Source organism: Cricetulus griseus, chromosome 4 (genome assembly GCF_003668045.3).
Source record: "Cricetulus griseus strain 17A/GY chromosome 4, alternate assembly CriGri-PICRH-1.0, whole genome shotgun sequence".
Classification (NCBI taxonomy): domain Eukaryota; kingdom Metazoa; phylum Chordata; class Mammalia; order Rodentia; family Cricetidae; genus Cricetulus; species Cricetulus griseus.
In genome coordinates this window covers 63,310,618-63,329,337 of record NC_048597.1, presented here as the reverse complement: position 1 = coordinate 63,329,337, position 18,720 = coordinate 63,310,618, and the positions used below count along the sequence as shown (strand labels likewise).

Below are 18,720 nucleotides of genomic sequence, written 5' to 3'. Positions count from 1 at the left end.
TCAAATAAAGGAAAAAAATCTATGAAGAACTAAACTCTGCTGCATATGTGGGCTGGTCATCTTAGGTGGACAGGTGTAGACAAGCTTTCTCCATCTACTTCATTTGAACTCCAGTGAACAGTGGGAGAGCATCCCTGATTAACTTAAGTGGATAATGGACATATGGGTGACCGCCCGTGTAATTGACAAAGTTCTTTTCCTGCTAGGCTCCGTCCAGGTGTATTAATTTTGCGTTTTGGTTGACTGACAATGAGGCATCATTATTCTTTTGAAGAACTGAAATAACTGCAGTTCCACAATAGATTCCCTGACTGTTTCGTGTTCAACTTTGCAGTCTTACCACAAACTGTTTAACCTAAAGACTATTTTTTTTCTGGTAAATATGGCTTGAACTTACTCTTGCATGTTTATGCCATGATTATATCAATGAGTTTCTCCTTTTAGCTCCAAGGTGCATCTTTTGCCACAGGCACCCAAATTCTATTGTCAGCCAGCGTTTGATCCAGAAGTCTATAAATAGCCCGGGATATGTTGCCTCCAAAGCTCGGAACTAATGCTAAGACTCTGTTTCCCTAATGGGGATAAGTAATTCAGGATACAATGTTCTTTCTTTCCCTTCCTTCTTCATAAGGCATAATCTGCCTAAGTCCTAGCTCATGGAATCCTAAAGCTTCTATTTAATTTCTGAATCTTCCTGGGGCTTATCCTGTATTCCAGCAGTTCTCCAGTGGTAATGACCCCTCTGAAGGTTGAAAGACCCTTTCACAAGGGTCGCCTAAGACCCTGTAAAAAGGCAGATATTTACATTACAATTCATAACAGTAGCAAAATTATAGTTATGAAGTAGAAATGAAAACAGTTTTATGAGTAGGGGACACCGCAATATGCTCAATTGTATTAAAGGGTTACAGAATTAAGAAGGTTGAGAACCACTGCTCTATCCTTTAATGAATGTGAACTTATATCTGTCTTATCAAGAATTCCTACATAAAAGCCATGTACTGTTTGTCCTGTCTGATCATCATGCTATTGAAGTAAGATCACTTCAATACATGCAGTGTAATGTGCTGTGGCTTGAACAAGCAACCCAGACACTTTTAGTGTACAATATAATGAAACTAGAAGAGTTCATATTACCTTGAGGTAATACTATAAATAAATTTTGTTATACTTCCTGCATGAATGTGAATTATTCCTGATCCTCCTCTGTCATCAGATTAAACAAGAATGCATTCCTCAAGTCAGTAGCTACATGAACCTGAAACCTTGTCAGTCTTCTCTGGGAAAGGAAAAGCAAACAAACAAGCAAACAAAAACAAAACAAAACAAAACTCATACAAGTTGTACTCAGGTTATTATTGAATTAGCAAATTGAGATTATAAAACCACATATTTGGTCTCTGAGATCCATCTGAATTCTTCAGGGGTCATATTGAGACATCTAACAGAAACACAATAAGGATGCTCCATGTGTAGCTAATCTACCCTTTTCAGTCATCATCTTAAGGAACTAATATCTACCATCTTCAGAATATGATATTTCTTTTCAATTTCAATTCTGGATGAATGAGGATAGGGCAAATAAAGAGGTTTTCGTGTGGTCTTTCCCAGGCTCAAAGCTTTCACTATGCAAGCCAAGATTCTAGTGTAGGCATCACACTGCTAATTTTACTATTCAAATAGAATACTTGGAAACTGGAAAAATGACCATGGGTGGGTCTCCAGATGCAGGGAACAGTAGACATTAATCAGCATTCTGTTTGCTGTATAACTGTGTGAGTTTCAACTCCAAAAGAAGTCCATTCTCATCTCAGACCCTTTATGTTCAATGTCTTCACTCAAGTAAATGCTATAAGCAATTTGTACTAGACAGTTTGCATGGTACAGCACAAATGGAAATGTAAATCACTTTCTTTAGAGACTTTTTTAAAAGTATTTCTATCCATTGACTATGGGCCCAGAAATATATAAAAAGCCTTTTTAAGGATAGAGCCTCGTGCATTTTTTTGAACATCCTTATCCCTAGATGTTTTAGAGATGCCTAGACCAATCATCATGTCATCCATTTGCAGAGCACAAAGGCATGCCCAACCAGAGGCCTATAGCCTTCAAGCTATACACTTACTAAATGTATTATAAGGAGGGTTGTGGCAAGTAATTTTTTATTAAATTTATCTTAATTTCATTTTATATTCCAACCAAAGTTTTCCATCCCATCACTCCTCCCACTGCCTCCTTGCAACAACCCCCATAGCCCACCTCTATCCACTCCTCCCAAAAGGTAAGTGCTCACATGGGAAGTCAGCAATGTCTGTCACATTAAGTTGGGGCAGGATCAAGCCCTTCCCTGCTGCATTAAGGCTGAGCATGGCATACCCTCATAGGAACAGGCTCCAACAAGCTAGCTTATGCACCAGGGACTGATCCTGGTCCCACTGCCAGGGCATCCTCAGATAGCCCAAGCATCACAACTGTCTCCCACATGTAGAGGGCCTAGTTGGGTCCAATGGAGGCTCCACAGCTGTCTGTCCAGAGTTCATAAGGTTCCACAAGCTTGGTTCAGCTGTCTCTGTAGATTTCTCCATCATGATCTTGACCTCCCTTGCTCATATATTCCATCCTCCCTCTCTTCAACTGGATTCCCAGAGCTTGGCCTGGTGTTTGCGTGTAGATCTCTGCTTCTGGTTCCACCAATTACTGGAGAAGGCTCTGTGGTGACAGTTGGGGTATTCACCAGTCTGAATATAGGGGAAGACCAGTTCAGGAACCCTCTCCACTATTGCTAGGAGTCTTAACTGGGGTCATCCTTGTGGGTTCCCGGGAATTCCCTAGCACCAAGTTTCTCCCTAACCCCATAGTGGATCTCTCTATCAAGACATCTCTTTCCTTGCTCTCCTTTCCATCCCCTTCCCCTAGAACCATCCCATTCCCTCGTGTTCTCATCTCCCATCCCCTCCCCTTTACAGACCCCTTCACCTCCAGTTTACCCAGGAGATCTCATCTAATTCCCCTTCTCAGAATAATACATGTGTGTCTCTTAGAGTTCTCCTTATTACCTAGCTTCTTTGGAGCTGTGGGTTGTAGTCTGGTTTCCTTTGCTTTACATCTAATATCCACTTATGAGTGAATATATACCATGTTTGCCTTTCTGAGTTTGGGTTACCTCACTCAGAAAGGTTTTTTTCCTAGTTCCATCCATTTGGACAAATACTTTTTTCTTTTTCTTTTCTTTTCTTTTCTTTTCTTTTCTTTTCTTTTATTAGTTCAAATTAGGAAAAAGCTTGCTTCAGATGTCAATCCCTTCTCCCTCTCCCTCTCCCTCCCCTCCCCCCAACATCCCACCTGCCCCTAGCCATCCCCCCTCCACTCCCCAGGCAGGGTAAGGCCCTCAAAAGGGGCTCTTGGGCAAATATTTTTGTAACTTGAGTTTACTGGTGTCAAGTGTGAACTTTGTGGATGAGAACATTGTGTTTCGATGTCAGGTTTAAAAATTCCTGCTATATATTTCTTCAATTTTTTTCTAATGACCAAGATATCACTTTAACTAATGGATTATGAGTCTAAAAAATTGGCCCAGGTCAAGGATTGAACCAAGGAATTGTGTGTTGATATTTATGTAACATCTCTCAGCCTCACACAGTCCACTTTTTTTTTTAAATCTGGCTTTATACATTAAGACACACTCTTTATTGATAGCCACTTGTCATATCCTTTAAAATGTCGTGTTTTGGCTAGACATCTCTATAGCTTCTTGCAGGTCAAGCCCATTGACTGCACCTCTAAGCTTTCTTGCTTGTCACTGTTATAATTACAGCTTTCTGTTGTCTGGCAGGTAAAGACCATCATTTGATTCTTACTGCTTGAGAGTAGAAGGATGCCATCCCCATGAATAGATAGGAAGAAGCTCAACTCTAATCATATCTCTGAGCTACAGAGATGAGGCAACATTCAAAGTCTTAGTAACATTGCAACCCTGCCTTCCACATTCCTGATAGCTTTGCTGGCCCACCCATGTGCATCCCCCCTACTCCCAGGGGATCTCTTGCCCTCATAGGTCTAATTCAGTGTGTTCAGTTCCCCTAGTTTCTTTAGTCTGCTTTTTCTTTGTTCTAGGAAAACTCATGCAAAACATTTTTACTAAGAATTGGTTATCATCTCCTTTAGACATCCTAGAGCAAGCTACCTGAACAGTAATAGACTTATCCTGTCCATGTAAGTCCTTAGCAGGGCATTGAAACCTATGAGAAAATGCACCCATGTCACTGAATTCTTGTAAGACTATTTTTCCAGCCCCTTTAGTGAAGTAACCTCAATATGCAACCTTGAGGATCTCTGTATCTTCAGCTGGTACACACTGCTAAATTCTGTCCACTCCTTTGGTTGCTGGGCTCCCCTTTAATATGAGTAGAATATCTTTTCTTTCTCCATTGGAATTTAACCTTGGGTAGGAGGCTGGGACCCTAAAGAGAAAAGAAAGTAACTATTGCTATGGGTGCTTGCTGTAGAGATACTTTTCCAGCATTTCAGCAAGAGGAAGTCTTTGATCCTACAAGGGAAGGGTGATCCACCTGAAACAGTCTCTGAAAGCTTAGGAGATTCTGAACAATTGGAAGTGGAGTTTATTCAAGGTCCTGTCCTTTATTTCAGGGTAACAGGTGTTTCCAGCCAATCTGCCCTGAGCTCGAATGTTTCCTAAGCTTTGTGACTTTAACCACTAGGTTCTCAGCCTGCAGCTCTGTTTTGTTTGTTTTTGTGAAGAGCCTCTTGACTCTTCGTAAGTGATGAAGAGAGCATTTGTCTCTTATACTCAACCTTTAATTGCATGTTAGGAGTCCTCAGTTTCTCAACTCTCTCTCTCTCTCTCTCTCTCTCTCTCTCTCTCTCTCTCTCTCTCTCTCTCTCTCTCGTGTCACCATAGCTTAGTAGTAACCGCACAGCCCTACTATTTTATCTGCATCTAGCAAAAACCTGAATTTAGCACTTACGAGAACCAACCTCTCCAATGGAGGTCTTTCCAGGTCAATGTCAGTGAAATATATAGCAGTTAAGCTCCATCTCTTCAGACTATAAATATTCTACATAACTCAAGAAACACACTTTTTTTTTTTTCTATTGAGACAGGGTCTTTCTATGTAGCCATGTCTGGCCTGGTGCTCACTGTGTAGTACCACTCAAGCGACTAGCTCAATTAGTGGGGACCATGTTTTGGACACAAGCTCATGGCCTTCTACAACCACGTGGGCTTCAACTGCAAAGAGGAAACAACATTCAGAAATTTTGACTGAAAGACCGGAAAATCAGATGCTTCATGAATCAAAGACAGAGGTAACTTGAGAAGCACCCAGAGCGGTGACTGACCCAAGTTCATCTAAAAGCATCTCAGACATCGATGTTAATTGTACTTTCAAGATGTAGAGTCCCAAGAAGCAATTGACTGTCTTCTCAATTTATCTGTTAGAGTTCAATATAGAAATAGTGCTGAAAAATAAAAGGAATTACTACCAGATAACAGAAAAAATACCAAAAAATGTACATAAAAGTGCAGAGCCATTGACCAACATGGATGTAAATAATCTTAATTTTAAACCTGCTGCAATGGCTCTCACTAACTTCCTTCAGATTCAGGGCCATTGCTTAAGGCAATTGGCATTTTGGTTCAGGAGGGTCAAATACAAGACGCAGTTGCTAAAGCAAATCGAACAGAAGAGGGCTTACCTGTGGCTTTTTTAGACAAACACTCTTGCTTTTGATACAGGGAATTCTGTTCTTAATGAAGCTGCTCGGATTCTGTGGTTCTTGCCTATAGAAGTGCTTAGAGAGCTACAGGCAAAAATTAATGAAGCAAGAGTAGTTGGCATCATCAGGCAATAGTTGTTGATCCAAAGACAGACCACAGACTGGGGAAAGTTGGAAAATAAGCAACCCAAGATCTCAGCTTCCCACCTGTTTAGTATGACAGGAACAGTGCACTGGCATGCGTTTGGAAGTCAATTGTCACATTTTTCAGGGAGAAATCCCAGGAAATTGGGATTTCTAGAGATTTGCCACCACAGCTTTTTTTTTTTTTTAACAATTAGTAATGATTGGGAAAGCCAAAGGAAGGAAAAAGAAGAAAGAAAGAAACTTGGCAGAAGGATATGGCTGTAAAGAAGACTCAGTCAGGGGTCATTGCATGGGGGTACCCCTGTAAGGATGCTCTGAGAATTATTTCCAGCCCACAGAAGCTTTTTATCAGTCTGTCCACCTCCACATATTTAAACAGTGTGCACAACCCAATTTCAAAACAAGCAGAGTTAACATTCTTGACTCTCAGCCCAAATGTGGGTGCTCACTGTGAGCTCATGCCTTCATTTGGAGGCTGGTATTTGTGGGGCTTAGAGTATTGTAGGCTCTCTGGATCAGAAAAAGAAGCCAAGGGACCTGTGCTAGCGCCATTTATTAAGACCCCGTGGTGTAAAAGCATTCTGAATCTTACCAGGGATATGAAAGTGTGGTGGTGATGTTAGGGAAACAGCTGTACCCCAGTTCAGGTTCTGGCTCCATTACTACCTGGAGAGCACACTCCTCAGCCTTTGTTTCCCACTTCCAGTGGAGAAAACATCACCAGGAGTTTTCAACATTTACATAAATGGGCAATGAATATAACCCATTTGTTAAAGGGTATTGTGTTTTATTTGCATTCCTTTTGCCAGTGCCCTGTATACTACCAAGAATACCATTGGCATTTAGTTAATGTTGTTTACCTGAGTGGATGGTGGTCTCAAGTCTGGGTCTATTATAGGCCAGGATTATTGGCAGTTATTAGAGAATATGGTTTTGTATTGATTCCTATAGCCATTCCTGGTTCTTCTTGTGGAAAAGGGAGTTGCTGACCCCACTAGTCCCAGCCTCTAACTTCAGTGAAAAGTTAGAAGGCTGAGAGGAGGTAATACTCCAAGAGTGTCCTATAAAATCTAAACTACCATAGAAAGTTTTGTTGTTTTAAAATTATCCTTATTGCTGGAATTTTTTCTCTTTTACTTAATGACCTCTGAATTCTCTTCAACTTAAATATAGTTACTTCTTGAAACTAGCAATTCATAAATGTTTTTTTTGTCCTTCTTCTGATAGTCGAGCTCTGCAGTTAGCTTTTCAGGACTACACATGCCAAAGGCACATAATGTTGCCATAAGCATTGAAATCTGCAGATCCCAGCTTATCCTTACCTTTCTCCTGGGAAGAAATTACTGGCCTTTTGGGTTTCCCCATGAGCAATACCGAAGCAACAAGGTAGGAATGAATGTCTATTTGAAAAGAGTAACTGCCACAGTGGTCTCTTGGTATCAGAAAGACAATTAAAAATGCCACGTTCTCTTCCTGCCAACACCTGAGCTACATGGATACTAGCAAACATCTTGCCTTGTCTGTACCAATCAGGTACCATTTTCCCAGACCAAAATCCTAGCTGTCAAATTGGCCATCAATAACTCACAGGTGTGTGCACCATATCCATTTCTTTTGATTCACTTAATTTTTAATGATTTATTTATTTTTGTTTTATGTGTATTTGTGTTTTGCCTGCATGTATGTCTTTTGAGGGGGTTGGATTCCCTAGAGCTGGAGGTATAGATAGTTGTGAGCTGCCATTTCGAGTCTTGGAACTGAGCGCAAGTCCTAGGGGAGGGCAGGCAAGTACTCTGAATCTCTCAGCCATCTCCCCAGTCCTTGTAATTTTTTTTAATTTCATAAACATTTATTAGGAACAAATTTTGTGAGGGGGATATAACACAAGTACAATGGCAAGAAAAAGGAACAATACAAAATTTGGATAGTTTACCTGCATCTAAATGGATCATGACAGACATAGAGCTATTGTGGTATTATATTGCATTTCTTTGTGTATAAAGCTTAAGATATGAAAAGTAAAAGAAAGTCACTTTTCTGAGAGCCATCTAGACAAAGGGATTGGTTCTTGTGGATCAAGCTGTTACCATCAGCTTCCAGCACACTGATGCCTACCTAAAGAAGACCTTCGAGAAATATTTGTGCTGATTTATATGAATCAGTTGTTAAATAAATGAATGCTCTCTCTGGGGGAATCACACCAGAACTCTGCTAAAATTCAGGTCATGTCATAACATCAACCATGGTCATTGACGTACAGAGAGCAAAACAACAAACAAACATGCTAGTCTCAGAAGCTAGATGTTTAAGCTCCTTACACAGTATGAATGGCCACTTCAAATGTCATCTCAACAGCTTTTGTCTGTGTGGACTTGTGTACGTGCATGCATGTGTGTGCACACATGTGTAGAGACAAGAAGAAAGTCTCAGTATCACTCGGGGGATGTCCACTCTCTTCTGTTTTTAGATTGGAATTCTGGCCTGAAGCTCACAAAGGAGACTAGGCTGGATGACTGTGAACTTCACAGATAGTCTTGTTGTCTCCAACTTCCTAGAGTTGGGGTTATGGATGTCTACCTCCATACTCAGCTTTTTACCTGGCTTCTGAGAATCAAATCCAGGTCTGCATAATTGCAAAGTGAACACTTTACTGCCTGACTGAAACATGCTCCTAGCCCTCAGTCAGATTTTATATGCCTAGAATATGGTATGCATAACAAAAGTCTAATCTATTACTCTGATAGAATATCTTGCGAAATCCTACTTAGAAGGTCACAAATTCATGACCCTTGGAGACATCTGTAGACATTCATGTTGCATATTTCTCAAGAAATGCTCTCTAATTTTCTTTCATTTTTCTTACCTTTGGTGATTATGCTGACTATTGATTTCATCATTTACGTGCACATATTTTTAATTTTTAAAATTCAGTATGCAAAATTATACGTACTGTTTACTGCTTTAATCATTTTTACATGTACAGTTGAATAGAGCTAAATATAGCCACACAGTCGTGTAACTGATCTCTAGAAGTTTTTCATCTTGCAAAACCGAAACCCAATACCAGTTAAACGGCCACTTCACCCCTCCCTCAGACTCTGATAACACCACAAATGTATTCTGTAATCTATAAACATTTTATCAGCATGATTTTTAGTAACAAAATAACTTTATGCAGTCAGGTACATGGATGGATAAAAAGCTTAACTAGTTTTTAAGAAGTTAATAGTCTTGGATTCCTGGAGTTGGAAAGAATCTTCCCTAGGCTTTCTTTTTTCTAGTGTGCCAACATGAAATGTGACAGACAGCCTTACTGTTTGTGGCTCTTCACAGACTTGTGTGCTTATGGCCACCAAAATAACGATAATTTCTATTTCATATATCCTTCTCAAAACTACCACATCATGTATAGTATATGTATAATAGTGTATCATATAATATATGCAGATAGATTATATATGTGTCCTGAATAATATACATATATTGGATAATAGAAAACAATTTAAGTTTTAAGTAAATACTGAACTCACTGATTTTCCTATACCACTTTGCATTCCTGATAAAAGAGCCTGCAGATAATTTCCTGCTAGTTCCTAAAGTGATCCTGTGGTGGCCTTCAGCCTGAGCCTTTAGTGACTCCACACACAAGAAGCCAACCTATGAGCATAAGGAATATGCTCAAGGTCATTCATGCACCACAATGAGCTGCATTAAGTTCTTCACAGCAAAGCTGAAAACTACTTGAATGGGAATGTGCCCTCTTCAAATAGACTTTGGGTGACTGGTAAAAATCCCATCCTTGTAGCTTCCCAAGTCCATGTGAGGCAAAAGGTGATGACATGGAAATAGAGTAAAACAAGGGACAATGATGTAAAAAGATCAGAATTCATGTATTTCAAGGTATAAATCTCAGTGAAGTATATGATATTGTAAACAACCTATAGAGGAATTTCCTAGGGTCTTGGAAGTGACTGTGAAAGTTTCAAAATGATATGCTTTTCAGAGTTTTAAGTTGGGGAAAATCCACTGGTGGTATGTTCAAAGCCACACAATTGTTGATTAGTGTATTGAGCTTCGCTTTCATGACGTTTCTGCCAAAAGTGAGTAACTGAATCTACTCAGGAGAAAATGCCCCCCCCCAACCAAACTAACCAACTGGCCTGTCAACTTTCCAAATAGACCTGTCAGGGAGCAGCTGAAAGGACTGTTCTCAGTGGGAGAAAAGACTAAACAGGACAATTCGTGAATCAGGATCTTTCTTTCACTCTATGGGCATGACTGGCACAGCTGGCAACTTTAAATGGATGCAGGGAGTATATGTGCATTTCTTGGTTTCTATGGTTTAACCGTGATTATGTAAGAGATTTCTTCATGTAGGAAGCACACACACTGAAACATGTAGAGGAAAGGTACATCTTGTCTTGCATGTAACAGATGCTTCCGGAAAAACAAATCTGGGCAGTACCACATAAGGACTTCCTGTGTGTTTCCTTATTTATCTCCCACTCACATGGACTTTGAGTGAGGGAGGGGTGGGTGTGAGGCGCATCCCCCACACAGCTGTTCAGGGATGTCTGGAAGAGAAGCCCACCCACATTGCTTTTGGACACTGGGTGTGACTTTGAGGGTATCAGGTTTGTCTGTCAGGGAACCTGCCAACCTCTTCCCTGCTTAATTGGCGTCTGTGTTTCCTTAGATGCCTTCTGAATCAAAACTTCCCTTTCATTGGGACAACCCCCTAATGCTTTTTCTTTCTTCTAAATACACTGTAGTCATTTGTTTAACTATAAATATTTCCATTTGATGGATTACAGGACCTGCAAGAAGCCCAAGGTCAAATCAAAGGACCAGAGCTAGGTCTGCAATGCATGTGCTTTCCCACTGAATTAACATGTTTTCACTATCAGTGCACAGGAATTCTGGTTAACCATTACTCTGCCTAGATGTCGGGCTGCAACAATTGTAAGAAATAGGGGACACAAGGTGGGAGTTTTGTAAGACCCTCTTCCCATGTCAAACCTTGCTCTCCCCCTCAGTGAATAGAGACGGGCTGAACTGAGGTTAGGTGCTGAACAATGTTGAATTCTACTGTCCATTCACGTGGTGATATCTGGTAATTGGACACCTTGTATATTACAAGTTTCCTTTTTGGTTCCCATAGTCTTAAGTGATATAGGCCATGATGAGCTTGACAGGCTGGCGCCTAAGGTCGAGTTGCTCTGGATTCAGGTTCTCTAATTAACAGTAGCCACAGTCACAAACTGCCATGGCTGGGTAGACACACAAGGTCATCTGCTCTAAGCTGTTGATGGTAGCATCTCTTTTCCACCTCCCTGTATTTACTCTTCTCTCAGTGTGAGACAGAACTCTCTTCCCTGTGTTAATGAGACTCACTATCAAGGCACAAAGGCATGGTAGCAAGAAGAGCTTGAGGTGTGGCAACAGCAGCATGAGGCTGCTTGCTCACATCTAGGCAAATCAGGAACCATGGATGTGACAGGCAGTGAGACTAGAATCCTTTCCTTCTAGTAGGCCCCACCTCCCAACAGTCTTCAAAGCTCTCTAAATGAGTGTCAGAACACATGAGCCTGTGAGGGACGTTTGATACTCAAACCATAGTGGCCAAGTGTTAGATTTAGGACCTGAGAGATAAGGTCTGTTCCTTTTATCTGAAGAGAGGAAGGAGTCATTGGTTTTTGAAGGTTATACAGATATACAAAATACAAACCAAAGCAGAATCATGATGGAAGTTTGCAGCCTAGACCATGTAGGCATGGTGGTTGTGAGATAAATGTCACAGTCATAGACTTATGAGAGAGTGTTTGCTGAGTACCCAACAGGCCAGATACATCCTCGGCTGCTAGAAGCTGAGAAGGAAGATGTATTTCTTTCTTGCCATGATGTCTGGAGCACTACATCCTGGACATTGCTGTTTCCCTGTGCTGTTTATCCCCTCTTCATACAAACTAAGGATGCTCACAAGCATCTCTCAAGCAGGTATATAGGAAAGGCCACTACCTTCTCCTAGATGTCCTTGTAAGTTATTCTATTACACTTTCTGACTGAAAGACTTCAAACTCTCACAACATTTTCTAACTTGTATCTCAAAGAAATAATTTACCAATTTGGAGAGTCACTTGATTGTCTGGGGGAGTGAGGCAATACAGGTATGAAGCAGCTGTAGTCATTGCGGGACAATTGTCACTGATTTTCTCTGGTCATGGATACTCATATGATACAGATGTGTTGTTTAACCCTGGGGAGTTTGCTTTTCTCTAAAGCTGGTTAACTATTTCCATTAAGTAGTAGGAACCAATATCCTTCATACTTATATTTATAAAATTTGTTGCCACCCAATAATCTGTCTTCTTTATCAAACAAATTTAGTAGATTTTTATAACAACTGTTGATGGAGTGGCATGCATTTTAAATTATTTTAAATATAAGCCTTTCAAATTAAGCTATAAGCCTTATAAATAAAAAAATCATAAAGAATGTTAGATAACTGATTATGTGGAGGTCCATGACTTTGGGAGTTAACATATAATATTTTAATAAGTTCTTTCCTCATTTAGCATTTAACTATAAATACCAGACCAGCAGTGAGTACAGCTCTGGTCCTAAGGCCAGCCAATCTGGCAGAATCATACCAGGGTTAGAAATATAATTGCAAACCCCACTCTGGGATTAAAGAGCCAGATTTTCCATGGACAAGAATTCCAAATCACTTATGGGTTTATTAACATTTAGGAAATCCTACAGTTGAAACTAGGGTCTTACTTGCCCTTACTTTTCAGGATTGAGGACTGAACCCAGGCCTTTTCACACTCGACACCTGCTTTGCCGCTGAACTTTACCCCCCATGCTTGTATTTTAGAAACAGTTTAGGCTGTCTTTGAACAGAATATCAGCCCACTTCTGCCTCCCAAGACTCATCTTGCAACTAGGAGCAGACAAGTCCTATGTGATGGAACTCCCCCATGGCCATGGTCATTGCCTGTTCTCAGTTTAAGAACTTTGCAATTAGGTCATCTATATTTTCTTCGAGGAAGAAAGCCAAACCCTTCCATTCCAATGAGCAAATCTATAATTAATTAGTGAAATGATTTTTGCTTCAAGTTACACATTTTTCAGAGCAGGCTGTCTGATTTGGCTGGGGCTCGGGCCAGCATGTGTGTGAGCTTCACAATTCACAGATGTTAGACACGCTCAGTCTGTGTAGAGGAAGAGAATGTCAAGTTTTAAATAGCTTCTCCCTGGCTGGAGCAACAAATAAACCATCTTTATGAACACATTGTGAACCAGAATTTCTTACAGGAAAATGTCAGATTTCACTTTGGATTGTCTCACAACTTTGACATTTTCTGATGTCACTGGTTTGCAGGTGTCCATGATTGCAGCATGAATGAAGATGCGTGCTCGCCGTGTCAGTGACACTTGGGCACACAGCTTTTATTTCCCTGTTGGACTCGATTCCTATTTAGCTTCTGAATCATATTTCATTCAATTTCTAAATCCACAGAGCCAGGATAGGTTTACAGCCTACATTCAGAAAGGAAACAAATTAATCTTCACGGTGACTTTGTCTGATAATATATTAATTCTAGAATGTATGAACAACGTTTAGATTTTTATCTAGAAGTAGGTCAAAGGAGATTAAAAGCAGCAAAAATGAGACTGACTGATAAAGTTTGAAATAAACTTCATTATTTTCCATTGGCAGGCAATTTGAAATCATTCTCAACAAATATCTAACTAATAAGATAATTCAAAAACACTGTAAAATAAAATATCAGTTCCTATTTTAACACCACATTTAAAATACTATTACTTAAATTTGTATGGATAAAATAAATCAGTGCAGGCTATTTTATTTGGGGCAGAAAAAAATTCTAAGGACATAGGCGTGATGACTCTCTCTCTCTCTCTCTCTCTCTCTCTCTAGTTGAAACGAAGAGTGAGTTCTAGGTTAAATATAATCAAGGAATTTCCCTGTCTTTGCTATTTGAGATTCTGACCACAACAGGCGGTTGGCTGAAAGGGAGGCTGAAGGGGGGAGGTGGGGGGAAGGGAGAAGACGGAGAAGAAAAAAAAAGGAAACTCTCCTAAGCTCTGCAAAACATTCTAGCCCCAGAAGCTGTGACAGAAGCTCTCGAATCAAATCAGGATCCAGATACAAGGCGGTGTTATTCAGCTGGAGCGAGGGGGACATTTATTAGCTCAGTGACACAAGTCCTGGCTCCTGAGATTAACCTCTGATGCTATTCATGCCAACACCCAATCACGATCAAGATCAAAAGTTCGGAGATGTCTACAAATTGGCAACAAGTGTGGCCACTCGACGTCAAGGGCTCTAAAACGGTGGCAGAGAGGAAGAACAGCTTTAAAGAGGATGCCCAGCTGGTAAGAATTGACTGTTTATGATGCTCTAGTCACTTGAAGACTCTCATTGGCTGAAAGGAAGAAACGCCCCGCCTCTTTGCAAATCTGAGTGTAGGGGGAAAGTGTCTAAACTTCTATGTCTGATGGCATTTGACCCTATTGCTTTCAGCCTCCTGGCTACTTACCTAGATATTCTCAGGTGTATATGTATATTTTATAGAATTGCTCCCCATCTGTTGGTATCAAAGAGAGTTGAAGGAAATGAATTTTGAAACTTCACGGTGTGCCACCCTACAGTACTGCCCCGACCCTTACATCCAGCGGTGAGTTTAAGTATGACGTGACTTCTGTCAAAACTAAACTGGTGTGAAAACTGAACTGGTGTGCCTGTGTATTCCGAGTGCTTCAGCGGGGTTCAAAAGAAGGAACTACCCCTTGTTTAGTGGACACAAGGGTACAACTTTGGACTTTGTGTGGACTTAAAAGTGGTCTGTGGGCATCTTTTCTAGAGAGAGATCTTTTACTTTATTTCTTGAGTTACTAAGTAACAAAGTTTGAAGACATCCATATGTTTTAAAGAAATTGTCACACCACTGGATTCAATAAGGAGACAGAGAGAGAGAGAGAGAGAGAGAGAGAGAGAGAGAGAGAGAGAGAGAGAGAGAGAGAGAGAGAGAGAGAATGAAAGGTTGGTAGAGGATGAGGGAGGACCTGGGAGACGTAGGAGGCTGGAGGAGGTGGGTGAGTGTGATCAATCTCAGAGGAATAACCAAAATTGTCACATCATTTTAAGATGTCTAAAATATTAAGATGTATTAGTTGGAACGCTCAGTTCCCACCTACCCAAGAAAAAGACATTTCATTGGGCAGGGATGTAATAATGTATTGGGCAACCTTCAAGTCAAAATAAACACTGAAAATTGTGATTTATATCTTAAAAATAGATGGCCATTGTTACACGAAACAGATTGTGGCTTGTCATTTTAGCTCTAAAGAGTATTTTCTTTTTGATTTGTTTCAAAACAAACATCATCTTTTGACAGATATGACTTCTAAAACCTGTGATTAAGCTGAGTTTGGTTTGGGTTTGTGGAAAAATATTTACCTAGCACAGAGGAGGGATATTAGTGAGAGTTCACAATCATTTGCCTGTGTCGGGGGAAGAGACTTTTTCAAATTAGAGTTTGCTATTTTTAAACGGGTAAATGAAATCTGAAGAGTGTTTCCCGTGTGAAGTTATGGGAGACATTCACACCACACAAAGCAGTGTGATGTCGTTAATTTAACGGCATGAGATTCGAGGTTGGAATTTGGTACTTTGTACAACTAATGAGAGAGGTCCTGAGTGTTGAAAACGGCAGGGTTAGAAAGGGGTTAAACTGACACTTGCCACCTGTGCCTGCTGGAGGCTCACACTAGAATCTGAGTCAGTACTGCTGGGCAGGGCTCGGTTACCATAGCGTTGCCTCGGATTATGAAAGGCTATTCTGTTTTCATGTCTGTAATTTGCTCTCATGTAGGGCTGACTCTTTTTCTTCCTGTGAGGTTTCTGGTGGGAAAAGCAGAAGAGGAAAGATAAAGGGAATGGCAGATGCAGCAAAAAAAGGAGACTGTGTTTCAAAGGAGAGGGAGACATGACAGAAGCAGAGGCAGAGAGAGATGGATATTGATCTCATGGGTTGAAACTGGCAATGGGAATGGCCTCTGACTCCTCTCTTACTGTCTGTACAAGCAACAGTATTAGCAAAAACAAATGGACCCAGACTTTGTCTTCTTAGATGATCTAAACATTAAGTTTAGCTGGACCTCAGCATAGGAATGATGACAAAGCAGTATATCCAAGATTATTGAGTTTTCAAAGACCTTTCTCTAATCTCAAAAACCACACATTCCATTCACCAGTTTTTAGACCCGTATTTCTAAGAAAACAGCTGTGACTCAGCAGCCACTTTTATAAGGTTCCCTCCTGGGCCTTTCCTGAAGACTATGGTGGATTCTCAGTAGCTTCACAAATCCCTAGATTGTGGATTAGCTACCGGCTTCCATATTACACACATCCTTCTGCAGGCATTTCTAGTGCTGGATCAGAGAAATGCAAATAAAGAAATAATAGGTAAGAAATTGCTTTTCATATAGCCCTGATGACCCATTAGCTCATGGAACAAATGAACCCAAGTTCTCAACATTTGGATAAACAAAAGCAATAAAAGTCTTCTTAAATAGTTTTCAAGTTTAGAGTGCCCTGATTTCAGTGGATTTCCAACCTGGGAGAAAGTACAAGAGTACACGAAGAGCTGTGAGACTGTGGCTCAAATGGTCTGGGAAGATTTATAAAACGTTTTTAGGGTAAAATGCCTGCTCATTTGTAATAAAAGCATAACCATCAAGGAACACGGAGGAAAGGAAATATGGCTACTAAGCACATGCCTACCAGAGTTCATGAGAATGTGGGTGTGGTGTGCTCATGCTTGTAATCCCAACACTCAAGAGACTGAGGCAGGAGGATTGCAAATTCTAGGCCAGCTAGAGAGATCTTGTCTGGAAAAAAAAGGTATGATGTTCGCTATTGACATTTCGTTAATTCTACAATACTTAGATATATGATATTTGATGTCTCGTTAAATATTTTAACCTTTTTACATAGATCAATTTCCCAGAGCTTACTATTATCCCTTTTTAGTGAATAAATGAGGAAGTGAAATATTACAGGGGAGAGAAGAATTATGGTAGGGAAAAACATAATTAAAATATATTGCATGAATTTTTTTCAATAAAAAAGGAAATAAGACTCTGACAACACAAAAAATCAAGCAGTGTTCTCTCTGTTATCCAATGGGTGAATAGCATGTGTTGATTTTTCTCAGCAGACAACCCTGGTAGTTCTCAGTTTACAAAATCTATTTTAAGAAAGACCAAATTTAATCATTCCATAATCATAGTCATCTACATACTTAAACTTGTCTTTCCTGACCTTGCCTTTGAGAGAAGCCTAAAGATGTGTTTTGTTATGGTTGTTGTATTAAGGGAGGGCAGGATAGGTTGGTATTTTGAACTCCAAGCTAACTGTAATTTATTCATTTCTTCTTTTATATAGAATAAAATGAATAGCAAGCTATTGCTGCTAATTGGTGGATACTAGTACTAGTCCCAAAAGGACAGTTTAAATACACATTTCAAAGTACTATGAGCTACTAGAGACTTCACCATCTGTCTTTTCTTTTTTCCTTTCCACCTGAACATACTGACATATAATGGATTTGGTTGTGTTGTGAATCAATACTAATTTACTTCCATCGTTGCAGAAACTTTTCTGAAAATAAGAAAGGCATTTACATCTATGGAGCTTATTATATTTCTAGTTGGTGATAAGAATAAGAAAGATGGATAAAAGTTATAAAGTCTGTCATTTAATTCCGAAGAGCATGAATAAATGGTGCAAAATCAGCAAATAAGTCAGCAGGTTAATTTCCTAATAAGCAAAACATATGCACAGTAAGTCTATTTGTTGTTTTCAGCCAGATGAATAGTAGAAATGAGTATAAAAGTCAAAACCTTAGAATTGAAGTCGCTGTTTACTGTTTGTGATATAAATTGTGTCCTTTAAATTATTTTCTTTTTAGAATTACCATCTAGCTTGTTAAATACATTTTGAACCCATGTTTCAAGACATTCCATTCTTTCAAAATATCTTTTCAAAATATCAGTTTTTGAAAAATAAAGATAAATCAATGTTACATTTTGAAATGATATAATTGAAGTTTGAAAATAAAATAGAAGTAAACATCATTACAATGTGATCCATTTATAAAATATTGTGTATTCTTTCACATCGAACCTCTATTGAAAAGCATTTCATGTAGCTGAAACATACTAAGAGTGTTTTCATATGCATTAGTAGTAGTAATAGTAGTCGTAGTAGTAGTAGTTGTGTGTGTGTGTGTGTGTGTGTGTGTGTGTGTGTGTGTGTGTGTGTGTGTGTGAATTTTGTTTTATTTGCTTAAAGGTCAACTTTATTAACTGTGCTTTCTAAATATATCTTAAGTGGAAGGGTGGTGCTTGTCCACTTACAGTGGAAGACCATTTCCTTTGTATGATAAAACTCACATAAAAGCAGAAGCATGTCTGGTGTGGGTGTAGTCATTTGCCCTCTGCCCCCTCTGGCATCCTTCTTACTCTGGGACCAGGCAAGCTGGTTTCCAAGGACAGCATTGACAGCTCCTCTGCCTGCTTCCTTCTGACTGACAGCAAACAATGGGAACAGCAGTAAGACTGTCAGCATGGGTAGCCTGACCTTAGGATATACTTTCTCTGGCTAACTTCTTGTTGAGCTTCCTTCTAAAGCGTGTAGACCTTGTGAGAAAAGTTTCTCCCAGGCTCACACTTTAAAACAATTGGTGCCTTCTCTCTTTTTCTTTAATGTTTAATGTAATAAACACTTGCAGCCATTGCTAATTC

At 39.8% G+C, this 18,720-nt stretch overlaps 1 protein-coding gene and 1 pseudogene across 5 annotated transcripts in view; both read left to right on the top strand.

The window, feature by feature from the left end:
* The first annotated feature begins 5,315 nt into the window (after nucleotides 1–5,315).
* LOC100752973 lies at nucleotides 5,316–5,918 on the top strand (annotated as a pseudogene).
* An 8,608-nt stretch (nucleotides 5,919–14,526) lies between these two features.
* Nucleotides 14,527–18,720, top strand: part of Tp63 (tumor protein p63) — a 205,869-nt gene continuing 201,675 nt past the window's right edge. For all 5 annotated transcript variants that reach the window (XM_035444669.1, XM_035444668.1, XM_035444670.1 and 2 more), the window contains exon 1: nucleotides 14,527–14,588. In XM_035444669.1, coding sequence (XP_035300560.1) covers nucleotides 14,527–14,588 — 62 coding nt within the window. The remainder of the gene's footprint in view (nucleotides 14,589–18,720) is intronic.